Raw genomic sequence first — 20,375 nt, forward strand, 5'->3', positions numbered from 1 at the left:
CGCCTCGCTTGGTGTAAGGAGCGTAAATATTGGACGATTGAACCGTGGAAAAACGTTGTGTGGAGTGACGAATCACGGTACACAATGTGGCGATCCGACGGCAGGGTGTGGGTATGGTGAATGCCCGGTGAACGTCATCTGTCAGTGTGTGTAGTGCCAACAGTAAAATTCGGAGGTGGTGGTGTTATGATGTGGTCGTGTTTTTCTTGGAGGGGGCTTGTACCCCTTGTTGTTTTGCGTCGCACTCTCACAGCGCAGGCCTACATTGATGTTTTAAGCATCTTCTTGCTTCCCACTGTTGAAGAGCAATTCGGGGATGGCGATTGCATCTTTCAACACGATCGAGCACCTTTTCATACTGCACGGCCTATGGCGAAGTGGATACACGACCATAACATCCCTATAATACACTGGCCTGCACAGAGTCCTGACTTGAATCCTATAGAACACCTTTGGGATGTTTTGGAACGGCGTCTTCGTACCAGGCCTCACCGACCTACATCGATACCTCTCCTTAGTTCAGCACTCCGTGAAGAATGGGCTGCCATTCCCCAAGAAACTTTCCAGCACCTGATTGAAAGTGTGCCTGCTAGAGTGAAAGCTGTCATCAAGGCTAAGGGTGGGCCAACACCATATTGAATTCTAGCAGTACCGATGGAGGGCGCCACGAACTTGTAAGTCATTTTCAGCCAGGTGTCCGGATACTTTTGAACTGGATGCAGTTAGCTAAGGATAGAAGTCAGTGGAGAGCTTTAGTGAACGAACGCGGCATTGAACCTCCGGGTTCCATAGGCCATAGAGTTAGTTAGTTAGTTAAGTGTGTGTATATATATATAGTTGCTCTTCTCATTTTTTACTGTTTTCTGCTTTGAATGAAATGTGGAAGTACAGGACAAGTGTGAAGCTGATCACCAGCTTTATTATTAAAATATGTTTAATGCTTTTCGATTTTTCTTCAAAACAATCAATAACAAACAATATAAGTGACTGAGTTTGGTTTAAATCGAAATTTGAAATTTTGAAGATGGTGTGAAGTTGGCTCACCCAATTTTATTTTGTAAATGACTCTTAATATTTTTCTAAAGAAACTATTTTCCTCTTCAAACCAATCAATAAAAAACGAAAAACAAATGATTGGCAGGAGTTTTGAATTGAAATTTAAAGTAGAATACGTAATATGAATTTGACCATCAAATGTATGCTGTAAATATCTGTTCTCGTTTTTTTTTTTTTTTTTTATTTTGTCCCTCAAACAATCAAGAACAAACGAAAAATAAACCATGTTCATTAACTTTATTTCGTAAATATATCCTTACGTTTATCGAAACAAGCTACTTTTTTTTCAAAATGATCAACAACGAACCGATATAAAGAAAACTGATTTTAGTTTTGAATTAAATTTTCTAAGTGAAGGAAGCAAGCCAAATTTGGCCACATTCCAGCTTTATTTAAATATATCTTTTGATTTAGGAAACAAACATTTCTTTCCTTTAAAATCAATCAATTACAAATGATTGCCTTCAGGTTTGAATCTAAATTGAAAAGTAGGGGGAGGGCAGTGAAAGTGTAAATATATCTTAAAAAGTTTCGAAAGAAACTATTTCTTTCAATAGAAACAGTAACAACTGAAAAACAAACGATTGGCTTCGATTTCGAATCAAAATTTGAAAGTGAGGGTCGATGTGAAGTTAGTCTCAGCTTTACTTTTAAATGTCTCTTAACGTTTTTCGAAACAAACTATTTTTTATTCAAAACAATCAATAAAAATGAAACAAAAACGTTTGATTTTGGTCGCGAGTCGAATTTTGAAACTGAGGGACAATATAAAGAAGCCCCAAACTTTATTCTGCAAATATCTGTTGAAGTTTTTCGAAACAAACTATTTTTTCTTCAAAATAATCAAAAACAAAAGATTGGTTTTGGTTTAGAATAGAAATTTGAAAGTAAAAGGGTCATTGTGAACCCCCCCCCAACTTTGTTTTGTACATATCTCTCTATGTTTATCGAAATGTTCTTCAAAACAGTAAACAACAAACAAAAAACAATCGATTTATTTTAGTTTCAAGTTAAAATTTGAGAGTGGGGGGGGGACAACTTCACACACTTATGTGAAAGTGATCTTTTGGGACAAATATCAAGTATAATTAACTGGTCAGACAAGAAAACTCTGTCTACGTAATTCTTTACATCATCTCCCTAACGCTGCTCTTTTTTATTGCATTTTTGGCAATTTGTATTTTTTCATATTTAAGCGATTGAAATTTATTTCTAATTACGTAAGAAAACTTTGTATGGCACGTTTAATTCATCTTCGACATCAGAAAATTTTATCTATTGTGTATCGTTATATTGTAGTTTATCTATTGTGCAAGGTTGGCAGCCTTGCTCCGCATTTAGACCACAAAAACACAATGTTGCAAATTAAGTAGTACGTAATAAAACATCAATTGAGCAATAACATTAATCATGTGACGATTTAGAGGAACCGTATGGTGCATTTTCTAATGTCATATAGGAATTCGTGTTCATAAATTGAATGCCACCATTAACTTACACTCGGTTTCAAGTATTTGATTTAAAAACCGGTCAAATGATAATGGAGTTTTCAAGTAGGAGATGGTGCCACTGAATTCTGCAAATAGACCACAAGCAGCTTTAAGTATTGTATGCGCATTATTAAGCATCTTAATGAAAATATTGAAGTAAAAATTGTCATGTATAATCTTACCCTAAAGGGAAATATGTTTCAATTCTTATTTTTCTTAAATGTTTACGGAGAATTATATTATTCCGGATTTTGGCGAAATCTGGTTCTTTTTTCCGCATATAGACCACTTTTTTTGGTTTATAATAAATATTTTCATATTAAATGCTCAATTAGGATGGAAAACCTATTTTAATAGCTAATAATGCCACATTAAACAATTACAGATACAAACAAAATTTAAAATAAGAAATTTTAAAAAATCAATTTTTTTCAGTTTTTCCTCTGATGACCGAACATCATTCTTGACTAACATATTGACTTTTTTGTCCCAAAAATGCAAACTTTTTTATTTGAAGGTTGATAATATAGTTGATGAAGTTTAAATGAATCATTTCGTCTCTTTAATACCTATCGAACATCAATATTCTAAAAATAAAACACTTTTCTTTGTGATTTTCATAGTCGGCAAATAGACCACTTTGGGACATGTTTTTCTCAGTTGATAACACAATTTTGCAATGAAACACTAGTCGGCTTTTACTTGTTTGGTTAATTCTACGCAATACAATGTACTTACTATGATTTATTTTGCCGATGTACTATTTTTAGACCTATAAATTACGAGTCCGCAAATAAGCCACTTTCAAGCAGCTATAGATAGATAGATAGATAGATAGATAGATAGATAATCCTGGCGCAACAGTCCCTTGTGATCTGAGCCTGCAGCGGGCTTATGTTAGTAGTAAGCACAACCACACCCAACGTCGCCGGCTGTCTAGATTGAAGTCCGCTATCTTTTAGTTTCCCAACTTTTCTCTCGATATTTGGTCAACACAGAAATGTTTGAGTGCCACACCGGGAATTAATCCCTGAACGATGCACACCGTATCACTTTCGCTAATCATTTGGTAAAATTCAGGTTAGGGTGGTACTGAGTTAATTTTGGAATATGCCATTTCTCATAAGGTAAAGTTCAAAAGTATTGTGACATAATTAAAAAGCTCATTATCAACCACGTATTCTTGCCTCTAATATCTCTAAAAGTTTTCGAGTTATGTGTCAAAAATGGTTGAAACACTTGAAGTTAGTTTAGTAACTTGAAGAAGATAGTGGACTTATACATACATGATTAGAATTATTCCAATTTTTATTTTTATTCTTCTTTCTCGTAAAGAAATACAAAATCATAATTTCAACCATTTTGGTACATTTTTCATAATTTGAAGCGCGAACAGCCGGTTTCTTTCCTTACGTTTTGAACTTGGGATTTATATTCTCCTTGTCACTTATCGTGAAAGTCATATAATAACATGGGTCACAAAGCTAGAATATCTTATGCGACAGAGGTAATGACAATTTTTGTCATTTCATCTCTCAAGATGTGTTAAATTTGACATTTATTGAATGATATCGGTTTTATAATACGAATAAATTTTTCGCAATAAGGTGCTTATAGTGGTCGTAAGAAATGGCAAAAGCTACCACTGACCTTTATAGTTTGACTCATGCTTTTTCGATCATGGTATTTCTCTTAAATTTTGCAAAGGACAGTATCATTTTAATTATCTTAACCTAATTTCCTAAAGCATCTCATTCGTACGCTAAAAGAAAGATTTCTATTTTTTATGTATAAGAATTCAGGGGATGCAAATTTATTCAAAATTCCTTTACAATTAAAGCCGCCTAAACAGATATTCCTTCGAGATTTCTGTATTTTGAAAACAATTCACGATTTCAGTTCTTTGTATTTACTTGTTTCCATGTTTATTTATATCAATATTGTATGATCAGTTCCCAGAATTATTTTAGTTCCCCGGTAAATCCATTTATAACAAGCTCCAAATACTGCTACAATTTTAATGTGGTTTCAGGAGAATCTGCATATCTCATCCTTTTGTTACTCTCTATATATTCATCTACTACGTAAACAAACATCAGTGAAAGAAAGAGGCTGAGAGCTAACATGTGCTCCGTGAGGAACGTTGTCATACCTTGCACTGATATATCTAGAGAGTCTAGTGTTGCCACGAGACGAAACGAGACAAGACGAGACTTCTGGCTGTGTCGTCTCGTCTAGAAAAGATGTGTCCCTCTCGTCTCGTATCAAATGGTTCTGTCTCGTCTCGTGCCAACACCAGAAAGGCTGAGGCCCACAAAAGAGCTGTTAAACCAAGTGGTTAAAATTATAACTTTTAACCTAGTTTGGTTAACAGAGCACAACACAAAACACGACTGCAATCCTCCAGCAACGACTGCTTAGTTTCGACTGAACCCGTAATTACTTCGATAGGAACATTTGTCAATACCATCAGTACAGACGAAAGGCAAGATTTCCCCATTTATTCTGATATCCTTTTTTCAGAACCCCTGGTGCCACTTCAACAAATAAGGAGGCCTATGTAACTTTCCCATTTAAAAAATGGTTTATCTTCGAATAACAGCATAAAAGGATAAAAAAGATAAATTTTATTGTCAAATCAGAATCTTTTTCGAAACTCAGTGTCGAGAAAGGCTGACACGTTTCTGTCTTGGTTCGGAACGAGAAAGACCATGAAACAATAGTTAGTTACTGATAAAATTGCCACTTCTACGCATACTTGTACTTCTATTAAAGGATTTTTATACGTAGATATCTCCACCAGCCCCCGGAATAAAATCTTCTGAAACACTGATCTCAATGAACGCTTTACATTGTATTTGAATCTGGAGCACTATCACAAAATAATTAAACTTGAATCGATTGAAAAATGGAAGTGAAAGCTGTTTGTAAGAATCATTTTTAAAAAGTGCTTTAGGTATTCCCTGTTCTTTGTAGGGTTTGAAACGTTGAATCATTTGGATCATTTGAAATAATAAAAGATGGTATACATTTCGAAGGCAAATAATTTATTCCGAGTTAATAAATTTTTAAGCAAATTCAGAAACTGTGTTTGTATTTTTCGAGACACGAGACAAGACGTTTTACGAAACGTTTCGTATTGTATCGTGTCTCGCTTCAAAGAGTCCTGTCTCGTCTCGTTGCAACACTAAGAGAGTCTTACGCATTATCTTTGCAAGAAAATGAGCTAGAAACTTGAAAAGCACATTCAGTCAATTGTTATCATAGAATATACTATGGGCATAGCCGCTGATGTGTAGAAGGTGACACAGGCGGAATTTGTTTTTGGCGAGTTGGAGCCGTGGGGCTCTATTATTTGGATTGGAAACATTGGTTCAAAAATATTTTACATTTAGCATACATACATATACACATATCATACGCACAAACACACACATACGTACATGTGTGTTACATATACTTTAATTAATGTGTGGATCTAAGGACAAGGTCCGGTTCGCCCACCCAAAAACCGCCTCTGGGAGGTGGATTGGAAGCGCACCCCTGAAACATAGAATTATGCTAATCGTAATCTTCTGAGATAGACTACCCCCCGAGGAATAAGTAAATAAATAAAAATAGTTTATTAATGTTTATCTTCCGTATACGATTAATTGAAAAATTTTAGTGTCTCAACAATGAGAGCCATATACAGGTGATCCTGCGTTCCTGGCGGAACTTCCCTAGTTGCGGACAAAATTTCATACTATAAACTATTTTCGGCTCTCTCCCTCACGGTAGTTTTTTTTTTTTTTTTTTTTTATCTATTATCTACTCCCTTGGAATAACTGTTGCTCTGTATTTTCACGGGCTTGCAACCGTCAGAATGAATATCTTGGCTGCCTTCCCAGCTACCCAATCAGCATGCAATAGATACATGCAATAACAATCAAATCCCACACAAACTACTCTACCCATCAAATATTTTAACATGGAAAGTTCTTTTACGCAACGTATTTCGTTTGTTTAAAATGGAATAGACCTAAATACATCTTTTTTTTAATGTTCTTCTGGAGATTCGATAGCGAGACCGCTCACATCAAAAAATGAGAGAATTAGTGCTCTGACAATCTGGTAGAAATACAACATGCCATATGTACATTATTGTGATTACATTGCTATTTATTCAATGATTATTTTGCTTAGAGTTTTCTTACTCTCCAGGGTACTCTTCAAGGATATACAATTACTCTTCACTTATGTCGCGAAAAAATATTCAGCTTGTAAATTTATTTCGAGAACTTCTCATTCCCTAATACATGTTTATACTCTCAATTTGTGCGTACAACCGAAAACTTACACAGAATCTCAACAGAGTTCAAATGTGAGGTGTCTGCTGTGAAACAAAGGTCAGTTATATGTGAGGGGATTTTAGAGTGCAGCTCTAGGAACACTGTGGGCTTTTAGAGTGTAATTCTGGGAACGCTGTAGGGGGCCATCCCGCTCCACCTGAGACAAAAAAAAAAAAAAAAAAAAAAAAAAAAAAAAAAAAAAATCTGGCGGCACACAACTAATTCACACTGGTTACAAAGCAGGCACAACAAAGTTCTGAATGAAATATGTTTATTTTTTTGCACTATTCCATTTTCCGAACAATAACATTTACCGATGACTTGTTAGCCCCTCCACCACAGCCACCATGAAAACAAATTCAATTGGAATTTGGCCAGCTCGTTTGATCACAAATAATTATCGTTTGATCCCAAGCATAATGACGTATTACACACAATTTGGCTAGGGCTTGTTAGCCCTTGATAATCTGCATGTACCATTCCATAGACATTTCAATCGTAAATAGGTAAGCAAAGTTTCGTTAGTTTCTGGTAGAAAGTATGACAGATAAAGTTGATTGTTTATTTATGAATGGTGGCCTCTAACAATGAAACTAACAACAATATGTGGAATCCACACGTACCATTCCCTAGATATTTCAATCTTAAATGGGTGTGCAAAGTTTGGTCAGTTTCTGGTAGAAAGTATGACAGATAAAGTTGATTGTTTATTTAAGAATGGTGGCCTCTAACAATGAAACTAACAACAACAACTGAAATCGACAAGTACCATTTCATAGATAACTCAGTGGTAATCCGATGGGTGTGCCAAGTTTGGTCAGTTTCTGGTACAAAATATAGCAAAGTTGATTCTTTGTTTAACGATGGTGGCCTTCAACAATGAAACTAACAACAATATGTGGAATCAACACGTTCTATTTCCTAGATATTTCAATCTTAAATGGGTGTGCAAAGTTTGGTTAGTTTGTGGTAGAAAGTATGTAAGATAAAGTTGATTGTTTATTTAACAAAGAAGAAATCCAATGATTGTTTATTTAACAATGGTGATCTTCAACAATGAAACAAAAACAATATGTGAAATCGACACATACCATTCCATAGATATTTCAATCTTAAATGGGTATGCAAAGTTTGGCCAGTTTCTGCTGAAAAGTATGGCTGATAAAGATGATTGTTTATTTAATAATGGTTTCCTCTAACAAGAAAACTAACAACAATATGTGAAATCGACACGTACCATTCCATAGACATCTTAATCGCAAATGAGTGTGCCAAGTTTGGTTAGTTTGTGGTAGAAAGTATGGCAGGTAAAGTTGTTTGTTTATTTAACAATTTAGAAATCCATCGATTGTGTATTTAACAATGGTGGTCATCAGCAACGAAACTAACAACAATACATGAAATCGACACGTAGCATTCCCTAGATATTTAAAACTTAAATTTGTGTGCAAAATTTCGTCAGTTTCTGGTAGAACGTATGACCAAGTTGATTGTTTATTTAACAATGGTAGCCTATAACAATGAAACTAACAACAATTTGTGAAATCGGCAGGTACCATTCCCTAGATATCTCAGTTGTAATCCGATGGGTATGCCAAGTTTGGTCAGTTAGTGGTAGAAAGTGTGGCAGATAAAGTTGATTGTATATTTAACAATGGTGGCCTTCAACAATGAAACTAACAATACTATGTGGAATTCACACGTACCATTCCCTAGATATCTCAATCTTAAATGGGTGTGCAAAGTTTCTTCACTTTCTGGTAGAAAGTACGGCAGATAAAGTTGATTCTTTGTTTAACGATGGTGGCCTTCAACAATGAAACTAACAACAATATGTGGAATCAACACGTACTATTTCCTAGATATCTCAATCGTAAATGAGTGTGCCAAGTTTGGTTAGTTTGTGGCAGAAAATATGACAGATAAAGTTGACTGTATATTTAATAATGGAGAAATCCAACCATTGTGTATTTAACAATGGTGGTCTTCAACAATGAAACTAACAACAATATGTGGAATCCACACGTACCATTGCCTAGATATTTCAATCTTAAATGGGTGTGCCAAGTTTGGCCAGTTTGTGGTAGAAAGTATGGCAGATAAAGTTGATTGTTCATTTAACAATGGTGGCCTCTAACAATGAAAGTAACAACAATAAGTGAAATCAACACGCACCATTCCATAGATATCTCAATCGTAAATGAGTGTGCCAAGTTTGGTTAGTTTGTGGTAGAAAATATTACAGATAAAGTTGACTGTATATTTAATAATGGAGAAATTCAACCATTGTTTATATAACAATGGTGGCCTTCAATAATGAAACTAACAACAATATGTGAAATCGACACATAGCATTCCCTAGATATTTCAACTTTAAATGGGTGTGCAAAGTTTGGTCAGTTTGTGGTAGAACGTATGGCCGTTAAAGTTGATTGTTTATTTAACAATGGTGGCCTCCAACAATGAAACTATCAGCAATATGTGAAATCGACCCATATCGTTCCATAGATATCTTAATCTTAAATGAGTCTGCAAATTTTGTTTAGGTTGTTGTAGAAAGTGTGGCAGAAAAACTTGATTGTTTCTTTAACAATGGTGGCCTTCAACAATGAAACTAACAACAATATGTGAAATCGACACATACCATTCCCTTGATATTTCAATCTTAAATGGGTGTGCAAAGTTTGGTCAGTTTCTGTTAAAAAGTGTGGCACATAAAGTTGATTTTTTATTTAACAATGGTAGCCTCTAACAATGAAACTAACAAAAATAAGTGAAATCGACACGTACCGTTTCATAGACATCTCAATGGTAAATGAGTGCGCCAAATTTGATTAGTTTTTGGTAGAAAGAGTGTAAGATAAAGTTGATTGTTTATGTAACAATTTAGAAATCCAAAGATTGTTTATTTAGCAATGGTGGCCTTCAACAATGAAAGAACAACAATATGTGAAATCGACACATACCATTCCATAGATATCTCAATCGTTCATAAGTGTGAAAAGTTTGCTTAGTTTGTGGTAGAAATTATGACAGATAAAGTTAATCGTTTATTTAACAATAGAGAAATCCAACGAATGTTTATTTAACAATGGTGATCTTCAACAATGAAACTAACAACAATATGAGAAAACGACACATATCTCTCCCTAGATATTTTAATCTTAAATGTGTGTGCAAGGTTTGGCCAGTTTCTGGTAGGAAGTATGGCATATAAAGTTGATTGTTCATTTAACAATGGCGGCCTCTAACAATGAAAGTAACAACAATAGGTGAAATCGACACGTACCATTCCATTGATATCTCAATCGTAAATGAGTGTGCCAAGCTTGGTTAGTTTGTGATAGAAAGTATGGCAGATAAAGTTGATTGTTTATCTAACAATGGAGAAATCCAAAGATTGTTTATTTAACAATGGCGACCTCGAACAATGAAACTAACAACAATATGTGAAATCGGCAGGTACCATTCCCTAGATATCTCAGTTGTAATCCGATGGGTATGCCAAGTTTGGTCAGTTGGTGGTAGAAAGTGTGGCAGATAAAGTTGATTGTATATTTAACAATGGTGGCCTTCAACAATGAAACTAACAACACTATGTGGAATCCACACGTACCATTCCCTAGATATCTCAATCTTAAATGGGTGTGCAAAGTTTCTTCACTTTCTGGTAGAAAGTACGGCAGATAAAGTTGATTCTTTGTTTAACGATGGTGGCCTTCAACAATGAAACTAACAACAATATGTGGAATCAACACGTACTATTTCCTAGATATCTCAATCGTAAATGAGTGTGCCAAGTTTGGTTAGTTTGTGGCAGAAAATATGACAGGTAAAGTTGACTGTATATTTAATAATGGAGAAATCCAACGATTGTGTATTTAACAATGGTGGTCTTCAACAATGAAACTAACAACAATATGTGGAATCCACACGTACCATTGCCTAGATATATCAATCCTAAATGGGTGTGCCAAGTTTGGCCAGTTTGTGGTAGAAAGTATGGCAGATAAAGTTGATTGTTCATTTAACAATGGTGGCCTCTAACAATGAAAGTAACAACAATAAGTGAAATCAACACGCACCATTCCATAGATATCTCAATCGTAAATGAGTGTGCCAAGTTTGGTTAGTTTGTGGTAGAAAATATTACAGATAAAGTTACTGTATATTTAATAATGGAGAAATCCAACCATTGTTTATATAACAATGGTGGCCTTCAATAATGAAACTAACAACAATATGTGAAATCGACACATAGCATTCCCTAGATATTTCAACTTTAAATGGGTGTGCAAAGTTTGGTCAGTTTGTGGTAGAACGTATGGCCGTTAAAGTTGATTGTTTATTTAACAACGGTGGCCTCTAACAATGAAACTATCAACAATATGTGAAATCGACCCATATCGTTCCATAGATATCTTAATCTTAAATGAGTCTGCAAATTTTGTTTAGGTTGTTGTAGAAAGTGTGGCAGAAAAACTTGATTGTTTCTTTAACAATGGTGGCCTTCAACAATGAAACTAACAACAATATGTGAAATCGACACATACCATTCCCTAGATATTTCAATCTTAAATGGGTGTGCAAAGTTTGGTCAGTTTCTGTTAAAAAGTGTGGCACATAAAGTTGATTTTTTATTTAACAATGGTGGCCTCTAACAATGAAACTAACAAAAATAAGTGAAATCGACACGTACCGTTTCATAGACATCTCAATGGTAAATGAGTGCGCCAAATTTGATTAGTTTTTGGTAGAAAGAGTGTAAGATAAAGTTGATTGTTTATGTAACAATTTAGAAATCCAAAGATTGTTTATTTAACAATGGTGGCCTTCAACAATGAAAGAACAACAATATGTGAAATCGACACATACCATTCCATAGATATCTCAATCGTTCATAAGTGTGAAAAGTTTGCTTAGTTTGTGGTAGAAATTATGACAGATAAAGTTAATCGTTTATTTAACAATAGAGAAATCCAACGAATGTTTATTTAACAATGGTGATCTTCAACAATGAAACTAACAACAATATGAGAAAACGACACATACCATTCCCTAGATATTTTAATCTTAAATGTGTGTGCAAGGTTTGGCCAGTTTCTGGTAGGAAGTATGGCATATAAAGTTGATTGTTCATTTAACAATGGCGGCCTCTAACAATGAAAGTAACAACAATAGGTGAAATCGACACGTAGCATTCCATTGATATCTCAATCGTAAATGAGTGTGCCAAGCTTGGTTAGTTTGTGATAGAAAGCATGGCAGATAAAGTTGATTGTTTATCTAACAATGGAGAAATCCAACGATTGTTTATTTAACAATGGCGGGCTCGAACAATGAAACTAACAACAATATGTGAAATCGACTGGTAACATTCAGTAGATATCTCAGTTGTAATCCGATGGGTATGCCAAGTTTGGTCAGTTGGTGGTAGAAAGTGTGGCAGATAAAGTTGATTGTTTATTTAACAATGGTGGCCTCTAACAATGAAACTAACAACAATATGTGGAATCCACACGTACCATTCCCTAGATATTTCAATCTTAAATGGGTGTGCAAAGTTTGGTCAGTTTCTGGTAGAAAGTACGGCAGATAAAGTTGATTGTTTACTTAACAATGGTGGCCTCTAACAATGAAACTAATAACAATATCTGAAATCGACACGTACCATTCCCTAGATTTTGTAACGTCCATTAACCAGATTATATCCGTTTTTGCTTAATTTTTGAACGGTTTGTTTTATATTTGATTGTTTTAATTTTATTAGTTGTATATGTTAACATTGGTGACGGTGGCGCCATCTATCGTTTTAGACACAAACTGTTTGGACGTTCTGAATAACCTTAAGTATATGGAACTTTTTTTAAATCATCTGTTTGGATACTTCCAAGTAATATAATACAAGAATTTTTAGTTTTGAACAGATTGCAAACAGAAGAATGCAGTTCCAGAGGCAGCCGTTGAAAAGGTAATACAAAAACACAATCTTATAATGATAACGCAAATGAAGATAAGATAAACGGTGAAGTGTGAAAGAAACAGTGTGTTGCACACTCATCTGAAGTTCATGAAATGGCTGAAAATTTACGAAGATTTATTGAATGTCAGTCAAATTATATTAATAGCCTATTTCACTCAATAAATAAAATTGAACATTTTGTTGATCGTGTAAAAAGCAAAACAAACAAAGGTCACGCAGTTTTCTAATTGAGAACAGATAATTGTTGCAGTTGTGTATGTACCAATTCAATGCCTATGGTACGTACTTAAATGTATTTTTCCATGATATATGTGGCTTAATTCATGTGTAAGTAATCGTCGTTTGTTTACTTGCCGTATTGGACCAACATGTTGCCTTAAAGCTAAAGTGTACTGCATATTAATTTCGATTTTTGGATCTTTCTGATTTTGGATTTTTTTTTTCTTCGAATTAAAAGAAGTCCACTGTTTATATATAATTAATGTATGGACTTAATATTCTTCAGAAATATAGCTTGTGATTTAGTTTAATATCTTAAATCAGAAGAGAGTTTTTTCTTTCTTTCTTAATCTACTCAATTCACCTAGTAAGCAAGAATAAATGGAATAAGAGTGATGTTCCGTGGTTTCTGGTTCTATCGTAATGGTTAAATTTAACATTGACACATGCCATCTTAAATACTGATTACATACAACATATGTGACAACAAATAAGCTACCTAAAATTTGGATTTTAGCTGTACAATTTTCAACAAGTAGAAGAAACTGTATATGTAATAAATATTTTAATGACACTTATATGGAAACCTTTACTCTGCTCTATTATAGTTACTATATGGAAAACTGTAAAGTAACTACCCTCACATTGTGGAAACCTCACGATTGAGATAGAGCTCCTCCGTGGCTAAGCGGTTAGCGTATGCGTCTTTGGCGTGGGAGACCCGGGTTCGAGTCCCGGCGGGAGTTCGTGTGGTTCGGATTCCACGTTAATCAGTAGGTCCATGTCTCATATAGCCTCGCTGCTGAACGGGACGTTAAACTCAAACACTACTACACTCAGAATTGATATATATTTTTCATGGGTTTAATCAACTTAAATCAGATTTTGAGGTTCTCCTTTTTCTCCTAAGTGTTCAAAACATAAAAATAAGTAAATAAATCAATATATATAACAATGAAAGTGACTATGTTTGTGACTTTACTCTTGAACCAGCCGACCGATCTCCATTAAGTTTCAACATATATGACGTTCGGGCCTGGGACTGTTTTTATCATTTCACTTTGACGGTGCAACCTAGGGGAGGGGGAGACACATAAAAATTATCGATATTAGTGTCGAATCCATAGTTTTCGAGTTCTCTGAGATGAACAGTGATATTTCCGATGCTGTTTAAATTTAAATTCAGCCCCGCAACTTGCGGGAGGGGGAGATACACATACAAAAATGATCGAAAACAACCGATATAGAAAGTGCTTCAGTAATAATAAAAACTGACTGACTAACGGAACATATAACTAATTGTTCTTATTTTAACGCAGCGAAGCGTGTAACTGACGCTACTAATAAAATCAAGAATAAGAAAATCATCTCTAAAACTGTTATATTATCTTTTTGAGAGTAAATTTCAGACACCTTGCAGCTATCGGGAGGATGACTTTTCTCGATACGCATACATTTCTGAACATTTTGCTCGTACAGAGAGAATCCTATGAAGACGTTTCCAGTCGTTTAAGGTCATGTTCAAATGCCAAGAAACAATACGAATTACAACAAATTACCAACAGGAGAGTAATTCCTGCTATTTGGTGATGAGCATTACCTGACTGGAATACAATATATAGTTCCTCAACCAAATCGCAATTCATTTCTATTCAGTAATTAGCAAATACATAGTAATGTGTTCCACTACTATCTGGGAACTAGTATTCGCATTAAATATTTCTTTCTCAGGTTATATTCACAGTACAATTTTGGTAAATAGTGTAATTTTTGTTGTTTCGATCAAAGAACACTACGGCAAAGTCTTCAGTAGATAAAACAGTTATTTTCTGTCTTGTAGATTCAGAATTGGATATTTTACTCCATAGCTGGCTCTTAAAAATGAAAAAGCTCTAATTACTCCAAAAACTGATTGATTGATTGATTGATTTTGAGTTTAACGTCCCGTTCAGCAGCGAGGCTATGAGACGTGGACCTACTGATTAACGTGGAATCCGAACCACATGAGCTCCCGCCGGGCAGCGAACCCGGGTCTCCCACGCCATAGGCGCGTACGCTAACCGCTTAGCCATGAAGGAGCTCTACTCCTAAAAATTAAATTAATATGAAGATAATTCTAAAATAATAAGCATGAACTAATATAAATAATTTATACTTACGCGGTCTGTTTCTGGATTTCATGTTGTCTTTGTAGAATGGCAGCTTCTGATGCCGCATGAGGAACCTCTGTACTAAGTGATATGTTGTCTGGTTTTGTTGAGTGTTGCCCCCTGCCTTGCTCCTTCTGTCTCCTGAAAAAAATATATACTGCACATTTATTTTGCGTATGTTGGTAGGAAAAGAAATGGCTACTTTCAATTTCAAACAAAAATAATTTGTATATTAACACACACGATTAGGTTCATTAGAAATAATATTTTACGATACGGGAGATCTAAACGCACATAAGATGCACTTTATTTTCTGTACGCAAGTTTCAGAGGGGAAAAAATACCAAATAATATAGTTTCTTTTCTTTTCTTTTTTTAAACATAAACTGGCATTTCAGCAAGGAACATACAGAATGTGGAGTTACAAAATATCAGTGACAGTTAGTTAATACTTAACTGTCAGTGCCGTGCCGTGGAAAATCAGCGCCTCCGTACATATGAGTGAGCTCGACAGACCAGCCGCAAAGCGCCAACATGGTTGTCGCGAAGCCTAAGAAAAACTTTCAAAAACAAACTTTACTTTTGCTTGATTTTGAGCACTTCTTATTACTTTTTTCCTTCCATTTTATATAAGTGCACATGCACTTTCTTAACATGAGTAATATTATAGGATCACTTCCTAAAGCTTTTAGCAAGTGTCTAGGGACACGAAAAGTATAAATTTGACCCTCGTCAAACTAAATATTAGATTATTACATTGAAAAATACTGCTGTTGATCTAAAATATTCCAAGTAAATTCCTCTCTCTTTTTCTTTCCTTCTTTTCTTTTTCTTACTGAATTATGCGCCCTCCTTACTTAGGCGCCCGGAGCTGTCGTCTTGTTCGTCCCCCTCCCCCTCCACGGCACGACAATGCTAACTGTAGTCACCTGTGTGTCTGGGAATGTGTACAACGCATGCGCCTCCACAGAAAAGCACATACGTTGGAACAATGAAAAGAGCAACTGCATTTACTGAGTCGCTGAAGTGTACATAATTGAAATGCTGTTAGAAACACACACACACACACACAATAAGGAAGCACAGAGGACATTAAACAACGCAGAATCAGGAAAAGTTCTGAAATTGAAATAAACCAATTCGCTGTATCGGCGTTGACTTATTCTGAAAGGAAAAAATCCAAATTACAAGCCGGCAAATAGATATATACAAAAAAAATCTACAATCTATCAGTATATATTTTTACTATTAAGCTTATGGTACTGCAGGCCGTGAAAGAATATGATTAGCAATATGACTTGTGTTGAAATTCGCGAAATGATGTCAGTGTATAGGCTCTCAAACTGCATTTTTAAACCGAAGTTTACTATATCTTAATGTAACTAATCAGCAGTACTCAAGATGCAAAACGCCTACCGCCAAAGGAACAAAAAAATTCTATTCTTCAGCTTCTGCAACGTAATTTCCGGTTAATAAATCTACATGGAAACTTTTCACCACCTGACCATTTCCTATATTATGAGGTTGGCTGAATTAGTATTCTATTTCATTAAAATGAAGAGCGGCTTATATACTATTTGAAATATGGGGTGGACAAAACCGGTTTTCACCGAAACCCTTTTTTTTTCAAAGAGTTTCCGATTTTTACTCAAACCAGTGGGATTTTCGTCGAAGTTGGTATCTGTTCTTCTTGTAGGACTCATTTCCATAAGCGAACCGATTTTTTGAAGAATGATCTTTTGAGTTTTCAAGCCATATTCCGTTTCTTTTTTTTTTTCTAAAATCAGAAACAGATAAACTTGATTTTCTCACCACTGCTTGAAATACATTTCCGATATATGTCGAGGTTTGTTCTTTCGTCAGCAGGTACTTAAATCAACACCGAAAATTCTGTTGCATTGACTTATCCACATCTACGTGTAGTTTTAACTGCTATTTGGAAGTCGATGTGCGTTCTAACACAAAATCAGCTATTTAAATATTATATATATATATATATATATATATATATATATTGCACTATCTTAACTGAATGATGTTACTTTAACAGTATATGTCTACGAAAGAACTGCAATGAACACACACGAAACTTGACTGCCAAATTGGTGTGAGACTAAATCCCAGTCTCTCCCAGGTAATGTTCTGTCAATATGCCGACAGTTGACAACACTTCTCTTTCCCAGCCAATGCAATCATCGGCTTCAGTGATGCCAGATATTACCTAAGCCTTTAAAATGAAATCTAAAGCTCTATAGCCCACAGGTTTAAAAACAAATGAATAAAAAATCAGAAGTGTTATTATTAATAGTATGTGACTCATATCTTATATTTTCTAATTTCATAAAACATTCCTGCAACAGGAACAAAAAAACGTGTCATCGTTGAACTTCTAGCCAGAACAAATATTATGAACTCCAAAGCTAGGAACACGTATCAACATGAATTAAGCTTAACAGATTTTCCCTTAAGGGAATGATGTTAATAGCAATAAAATGCATCGTGTTAGCTGTTTTGAGTGTTAACTTGCCAAGATCAAATTTTTCAACCTTCTAACTTTGAGACTACCCTGTACAAATTAATAAGTTCTCTAAGCACAAAACTATTCATGGTATTTCAAAAAAATGAAAATAAAAATCTTTAAGTTTTACGTCCCACGGTTATGCCGGTTAGGCTAAAGGAGACGGTGATGATGAGAGATGAGTGAAATGGTGGAATGAAGGAAATGGGAGGAAACGGGAGAACCCCGAGAAAACCCACGAGCGCGGTGTTTATCCACCACAAAGTCCACACGGTGCGAGCTGGGATCGAACCAGGGACCCCAAGCACCGGAGGTGAACGCTCTACCACTTAGCCACCGCTCCCCCCTCATGGTATTTCAATGACGCATTTAATTTCCTTTGAAATAACACAAGTAGTTATTTTGAAACACTATATTAGTACTTACCTTAAATTAACAGCCTGCTCCTCCTCTACTGCATCTTGCAACATTACATTATCATGTCGTACAGATGGTCTGACTGAGTTCTGCAAAGAAAATATATTAAAAATGAACTTATAAAACAATCACAGTATTTGTTAGTTGAGTATTTTTTAATAAAAAGAAAACGAAACAAAAAAAAAAAAAAAAAAAAAAAAAGAGAGAGATTTCTATACTATAAGTGATCATAATAATATGAGGGAACATTGGTAAACAAACATGATTCATGGCAGTAAGATATTTTTACTATTTTAACACTTTCAACTTTATTCAAACTTACGAATAAAACGATATTTGCGTATTACTTACAAGGTAACTAAACAAAGGTTTTCCCGTTTTTGACCTCCCATCAATCATGCGCACAGAAAAAAACGAAATGACGCATGTGCCTGCCAAGTCATGAAGACTTAGTCTGATCATTGACCTTCAGTAATATAAACATGTATAGCAGTCATAGCTCGTCCAGCGTCGAAGAGAAACAGAGATACTGTTTACTCTCGGACATTAGGTGAAGAGTCCATTACAAAAAATGGGTATGTGTATGTATGGACAACAAGTGTTCGTTTTCTCCTCTGGGGGCGAGAGAAAGAAGGTTCGAACTTTAAACATAGTTGCCAAGCTACGTAAATTGGTACCAGGTCAGCAGTACATTCTAGTCAGGCGATGATATCACGCAGTGAACAGAGTGCGCACATTTTAAATGCAACCTAGCGTTGTGTTTCTAGGGGCTTCGGTATTCGGTTGATTGTGCTGACTCGCGGGAGGACTTGTTATTGTCCTTCTCTACAGTAGACATAAATTTGTGCTTGTGCAGTTTACTGCATTTTTCCAGTGCTTTCTCTTACCTGTTTCGTGTTTATACTTGCGTGTATGTGTGTGTATGTGTACGTGCGTCGTAGATCCCCAGTCATGTCACCGATTATCGTGCTCTCAGTGATGTAGGCCCACTTTAATTTCATTCTTATATTATTATTCATAAAAACTTATCAGGTATAGATTTACTGTGCCGGTTTGGTAACACTGTTAAACAACGCCTTTACCGCCCACGCGAATAACCAGCGCTTCTTTTTTTTACACTTCTCTTCTTTCATTACGATAGACTCTCCTTGGCACTCTGCCAACTAGAGGTCTCAGCCGAATGGACAAATAGTATTGAAGCAGCTTGTTTGCGTACGTTTAAAGTGGGCCTGTGAGCAGCTGCATCAAGTCGCTACACACACACACATATTATATATATATATATATATCAGGCATTTGGAGAGAATGCTGTGAACAAACGCACCGCCAGGCATTAGTTCCAGAAACTCCGTTCGAGAGATGTGAGTCTTTCGGATGAACCTCGCAATGGACGATAACATGTGTTGGATGATGAGAGCCTGAAACAGCTATCGAAGAGGACAGTAGTGTAACGTGTAATGAAGTTGCAGAAAGATTCCATGTTTGCTCTGAAATAGTCAGACTGCACCTACATGGGATAGGGAAATTATACAATTTAACCAAGTAGGCACCTCACAAATTGTCGGTAGCAAACAAGGACAATGAATGACGCCTGTTTGTCCTTGCTCACTCGGCACCTGAAAACACCCATCTTCGATCACTTGCTCACTGGTGATGAAGAGTGGGTCCTCAATAACACATCTACGCGTACCAGAGATTGGTTAGGTGTGACCTTGTTCCTCACATCTCATGACCACTTCTGGACCTCACTCTCTGTATGGTAGAATTGTCACCAAGTGGTTCAATAGGATCTCCTTGCACCTGGTTAGATCATCGCTCTTGACCTCTATTTTCACCAGTTGCTGAGGGTGGACCGTGCATTGCGGCAGAAGGAGCCGGCATTGATGAATCTCAAGTGTGTGATGCTCCTGCGCGTCAATGCCAAGCCACATGTGGCAAAGAGGACCTGAAGATCCTTCAGCAATTTAGTTAGGAGACACTGCACCATGCACCATATTCACCGGACCTTGTGCCAACAATTACCACTTGTTTCATTCCCTCGATAATCACCTTTATAGGAGATCCTTCGCAAATGAAGGAAAGTTGAAGAACGCATTCACGGACTCTTTTGCATCCACGACCGCCAAGTTTTATCACCATAGAATCTTAAAGGTACATACCATCCACTGTATTGCTCTTTATTTATCACCGCTCTAGAATGGCAATAATGTT

The 20,375-nt window shown here is 35.7% G+C and overlaps 1 protein-coding gene across 1 annotated transcript in view; it reads right to left on the reverse strand.

Annotated features, from left to right (window-relative positions):
* cmb (combover) overlaps window positions 1-20,375 on the reverse strand; it is a gene marked incomplete in the record, with an annotated part of 274,174 nt that overhangs the window by 130,282 nt on the left and 123,517 nt on the right. Inside the window, 2 exon segments of the mRNA XM_081752595.1 lie at window positions 15,239-15,370; window positions 18,174-18,253. Coding sequence (XP_081608721.1) covers window positions 15,239-15,370; window positions 18,174-18,253 — 212 coding nt within the window.

This window comes from Thermobia domestica, chromosome 3, assembly GCF_964235325.1.
Source record: "Thermobia domestica chromosome 3, izTheDome1.hap1.1, whole genome shotgun sequence".
Taxonomy (NCBI): Eukaryota; Metazoa; Arthropoda; class Insecta; order Zygentoma; family Lepismatidae; genus Thermobia; species Thermobia domestica.